Source organism: Tasmannia lanceolata, unplaced genomic scaffold (assembly GCF_043159265.1).
Source record: "Tasmannia lanceolata isolate RefF3 unplaced genomic scaffold, GAP_Taslan_0.1 ptg000021l, whole genome shotgun sequence".
Taxonomy (NCBI): Eukaryota; Viridiplantae; Streptophyta; class Magnoliopsida; order Canellales; family Winteraceae; genus Tasmannia; species Tasmannia lanceolata.
The window spans coordinates 6,742,379-6,747,356 of NW_027518698.1; the positions used below are offsets into that span (position 1 = coordinate 6,742,379).

General features: G+C 37.8%; 1 protein-coding gene across 1 annotated transcript; it reads left to right on the forward strand.

Moving 5' to 3' along the window:
- The first annotated feature begins 906 nt into the window (after positions 1–906).
- LOC143855505 (putative xyloglucan endotransglucosylase/hydrolase protein 32) lies at positions 907–4,646 on the forward strand. Its single transcript, XM_077365640.1, has 4 exons — positions 907–1,176; positions 1,274–1,374; positions 2,075–2,292; positions 4,090–4,646. Exons 1-4 carry the CDS (start codon positions 981–983, stop codon positions 4,454–4,456), a joined length of 882 nt encoding a protein of 293 aa, XP_077221755.1. The 5' UTR covers positions 907–980; the 3' UTR covers positions 4,457–4,646.
- The last annotated feature ends 332 nt before the right edge of the window (positions 4,647–4,978 follow it).

The window sequence follows — 4,978 nt, forward strand, 5'->3', positions numbered from 1 at the left end:
TGGGAGGCACGAATTTGCTAAGGGGTCTTTGGGGTATTTCATCATCACATAGTTTATAGATTAAGTTCCATCTAAAAAGGGCCCCTAATCTGAGAAGAAAGTTGTGCATGCGATTCCATCAATCGAGCCCTAAAATTTTCTTCATATCAGAAGAACACTCTTTCTTGTAAAACAGTTCGAGGGAATTCGCTATCTTAAGTTCTAATCGCCATGGCCGGATGTAAGTTCCGCATTAAATTACATAATAATTAATTGTTTAACAGAAAATTCATTGAAAAACTTCAAATGAAAAATAAAAAATCCCTAAACATTTCTTTAGGCCTAACTTGGATTGAAAAAGCTCAGATGAAAAATAAAAAACATCTGACGGATTTTTTTTTCAAGGGCAAAATTTTCTCTTCGCGTTTTAGAGTGAAATCATATGATTATGGCTAATTTGTAGGAATATTATCATAAATCGAAGGTCGCTTTACGAAATAATTGATTAGGGTTGTGTCAAGTTATACTTTTCATGTGCCGAAAATGTTGGAAATTGTAGAAATATTTTTCAAATTTCAAAAATTTTCAGAAAATTCCTTCAATCCAAACAGTGCATTAGGGTAGCTTAAAATATGGAAAAGGAAAAAACAGATAGAATAAGAAACATGCCAAAATCTAGTGACTACCTGGTGAAACAGCAGTGGGTAGAGGAAAAAAAGATTGTACAAGAAAAAGGATTGTGCTAACACTAACTACTCACCACTAATGGAATCCAAGATTTTTTCCTCATTTCCAACCAATCGTTTGGTTTTGTCTCCAGCCACAAGTCCATATCAATCTCATTATTACTTTATGTGAGGGTGGGCCCTTCAATGTTCTTATTTATATCAACTGTACTGCCATACTCTTTCTCACACACCCTGCAGTTTCCTCCCCCACCCTGCATTTAAGCACAAAATCATTCTACTTTTGCTATTGTTTCTCCTCAGACTTCCATCTCCATGGCGTTCTTTCTCTGCCTTTTTATCTTTTTCATGCTCCCTCCAAGCAATGCCCAACCTTCTCCTGGATACTACCCAAGTTCAATGTTTAGGCCTTTAGGATTCTACCGTGGTTTTACTACTTTGTGGGGTGGTCAGCATCAAACTGTATCACAAGATCAGTCCTCCTTGACAATCTGGCTAGACAGAAATTCGGGTCTTTCAAACTCACTCCATATTTCAGACCCCCTCTATCTCTTAAACTTTTCATGGTGGGTTTCTGATAATTTTTTGGCTTTGATTTTGAAAAACAGGAAGCGGATTCAAGTCGACTCGGCCGTTTCGATCTGGGTATTTCGGTGCATCCATTAAGCTCCAAGCGGGTTATACTGCTGGAGTGATTACAGCTTTTTATGTGAGTAAAACCAATTTAATTATATCCTTTTACTAAGGGATGTGATATATCCGCTCCTTTTTTTACTTGGGACAGCCACCTCCAGTGTGTCAATGACTGTAGAGGGGCTGATGTACTTCACGTGTGAAAGATTCAATGGGCCTGATAGCCACGTACACAACCATGAAAAGAAAGTGGGCGAATTTATCATATCCTTTTTCTAAATCACTGTTCTTTTTTCTGGTAGGTAAGTTGGGATTGAACCTCCGACCTCCAAGTTGAAGGACAAATCCTCATCGATTGAGCTAGAGACTGAATCCCTTAATCATTGAGCTTCTGATACTTGTTTTGGCAACTTCTTAATTATGGCATTACAGATTTTGTTTAATAACCAGGACTTCATCTTGGAATCCGGGCTGACACCTTAAATTTTATTAATAATACTAAGAACTGCAAGAAGGGGACATGCCGCCTAACCTCCAAAACCCACTAGAATGGATGCTTTGAATTCCTAAAATGTACACCTCATCGCCCCAGATCGTGTTGCAATTTACCCTCTTTTTGTTCTTTTCTTGAACTCGGAATTTATCTGTGAAACCGGGCGGGCTCCTTAAATTTTATTAATATTTTAGAAGAAAAAACTTGAGTATCGCGCCTTAAACCATTCAGCCATCTTGAGTGATATTTTACCCCATTTTTGTTCATATGCTGGGAATTGCAGCTTTCGAATAACGAAGCCCATCCAGGGTTCCACGATGAAGTGGACATTGAGTTTCTGGGAACGACGCCTGGGAAACCATATACTCTGCAGACCAATGTGTACATTAGGGGAAGTGGTGATGGGAGGATCATAGGAAGAGAGGTGAAGTTTCATCTTTGGTTTGATCCAACCGCGAATTTTCATAAATACGCACTCTATTGGAGCCCCAACGAGATCATGTAAGAATCTTCATCCTAATCTTTCGAAGTTGTCTGATATAATTATGACTATAATAAATTACAATAATAGTGACATATATGATTATGACACTTAGTACTGACTTCAGTAAGAACTGTTAAAAATTTCCACCTCTTTTATTCATTCTGCTTAGATTTTGAGAAGGGGAAAGAATGCTGTGTGTTAACATGTTATTTTTTTTCTCCTTATGATTAATTGAATCTAATACAGTTTCAAAGCAGACATCGGTGAAATCTAGATCATTCATCTGGTGGAAGATAGGCCATTCTAACCATCTGAAGTACAACCAAAATTAAAAAAAAATTGACCTATCCATAAGCAAAACTTCTCATGGGATGGTTAGGATTGTCTGATTGGTGTGGTTTGGGGGTATATATTGGCCCATCCAAAGTGGGGCCAGTCAGATGAATGATCAAGATTTCACACACTTCTGCCACGTGTACATTGTTAGATTCACTGATAGATCAAAATAAACTGTTGTCAGCACTAACCAGACTATAATTATAAATTATTTGTTATAGTAACAAATTTCGCTGTCAAAACTGTGAGGTAGAGTTAAAGATTGTTTGTATTATTTATTTGGCAGTGATATGCGTGCCCCGGCCCCCTCCTCCCCCACCCACAACAGAAATCGTTAAATTTTAAGCCTTTTGGAGTTAACGGTGGCTCCTCCACCTCCACCCCTTTGTATATCCTAACGATATCTGCTAAAGGGGGGAAAATAACCATCAGGGGGGGAATATCACTGCCCTATATATTGGACATCTCTGTCAAGTTTAATAGTTGAAGAGCTACTTTCAATCATTCTGCCAAAAGTTATATGACTCTTGAAAATGTGCTAAAGATGGAAATAAAATTTTTTTATACTCGTTTAATACAAAACTGTTAATTAACAAACAGCAAAACTCTGCTTATATATACATACACACTACCTACTATCTGTTCAGTCAACGGGATTCAACCGGACAAGACTCCAGAATTTTTATATGTTGCCCGGGCGTGAGTGGGTGGGCTGTACCACTCTTGATATTGATCCAACAGCAGCCCACTTTCTAACGGTGACACTTTTTCCGTACCCCCCACACGGGACTTCACGGGAGGCCACCATATAATTTCTCAAAAGCTCCTTATGGTTAACATCTTACATTACAGTAACAAACAAACTATGACCAGCCATAAATAGTAAGATATATATATAATAAAAAGTTTTGGTGGCCCCAGGTTATTTAAACCTTTATAAATGTATGTCTTCTTTGCTATTAAATAACGTATAAATGTGTTTCTTAATAGCTATTAAATATCTTTTTTTTTTGAAAAGGAATAGCTATTAAATATCTTATCAATGTAAATTTACCTATAGCCTGAATACCTTATAGATGTAATTTTTTTTATAGCTATTAAATATCTTAAAATTTTAAACTTGTCTTTATTTTTACCTCATAAAAATTTAGTCACAAAAGCATGTATTTTTTCACATGAGAAATGTAGGCGCTTGTGCTCGTGTAATTTCTTGTCCACGTGTGTTCATGTGTGATATATAGCTCGGAAACCCGCCTGGATCGATTTGGGTCTCACCTATGTGTGATATATCGGCTTTGTTCACAAGATCTGATGGTTGGATACTTCGATGGTTTGTTATTAGATTAGGAATTATGCTTGATTAGGTCTAGCTTATTGAAGTTAGCACAGCAATACATGATGTGATATAATTTTAATAAAATAGGTAAGTAATTGTGATATCTATATCTGAGTATCTACTTTTCTTGTAATGGGAACAGATTTTTCGTAGACGATGTTCCCATACGGAGGTATCCAAGGAAGAGTCTCTACACTTTCCCCTTAAGGCCGATGTGGGTGTACGGATCAATATGGGATGCCTCTTCGTGGGCGACAGAAGACGGAAAATACAAAGCCGATTACCGTTACCAACCCTTCGTTGCAATGTACAATCACTTCATTATAAATGGGTGCTCTGCGTTCGCGCCCGCCAGATGCTGGCCGGTGTCCCCCTCTCCGTACGGCTCGGGCGGCCTTAGCAACCAACAAACCATGGCCATGCAGTGGGCTCAGAGGAACTACATGGTGTACAACTATTGCAATGACTACAAGAGAGACCATTCCCTTACACCAGAGTGTTGGGGCTAAGCCACTTTCACCCACAAAAACTATGCCACCCAAACTGATCCTTATTTGGTTTTGAGGTGGGTTCCCTTTATAAACAAATGCTGCCTTGAGCAGTTGGGCATCAAAGGCCATCTTCTTTCCATTCTTGTTTTAGTGTAGTTGTTGGAGTACAGAACTAAATAATAATATGCTTGGTAGGTTTGGATTGTTATGTAATATCTGAGAATATATATATATATATATATATATATATATATATATATATATATATATATAGAGAGAGAGAGAGAGAGAGAGAGAGAGAGATGTCTATTCAATTGTCATTTCTAAATAAAGAAAAAGGTCTCATTATTATGTATGGTTCAACCCATGCATGCATGCATGCATGTGATGACATCAAAGTTTGTGCAGTTATGGGGTCTCAGTCTAATGTTTGTTTGCTGCCTTTATAGACATGGATGATGTCGCAGCGACTTTATTCAAGGTGTGTCTACTCTTGTTATCTTTCCATAAGATGGCCTTGAAAATAGATGGCAGCTGCAG

Bases quoted from the DNA above. Each gene is read 5' to 3' on its own strand.
- LOC143855505 (XM_077365640.1), top strand. From the start codon at position 981: ATGGCGTTCTTTCTCTGCCTTTTTATCTTTTTCATGCTCCCTCCAAGC. The intron at 1,177-1,273 runs GTCTTTCAAACT...TTTGAAAAACAG, and splicing joins CTGGCTAGACAGAAATTCGG to GAAGCGGATTCAAGTCGACT. The intron at 2,293-4,089 runs GTAAGAATCTTC...TAATGGGAACAG, and splicing joins TGGAGCCCCAACGAGATCAT to ATTTTTCGTAGACGATGTTC.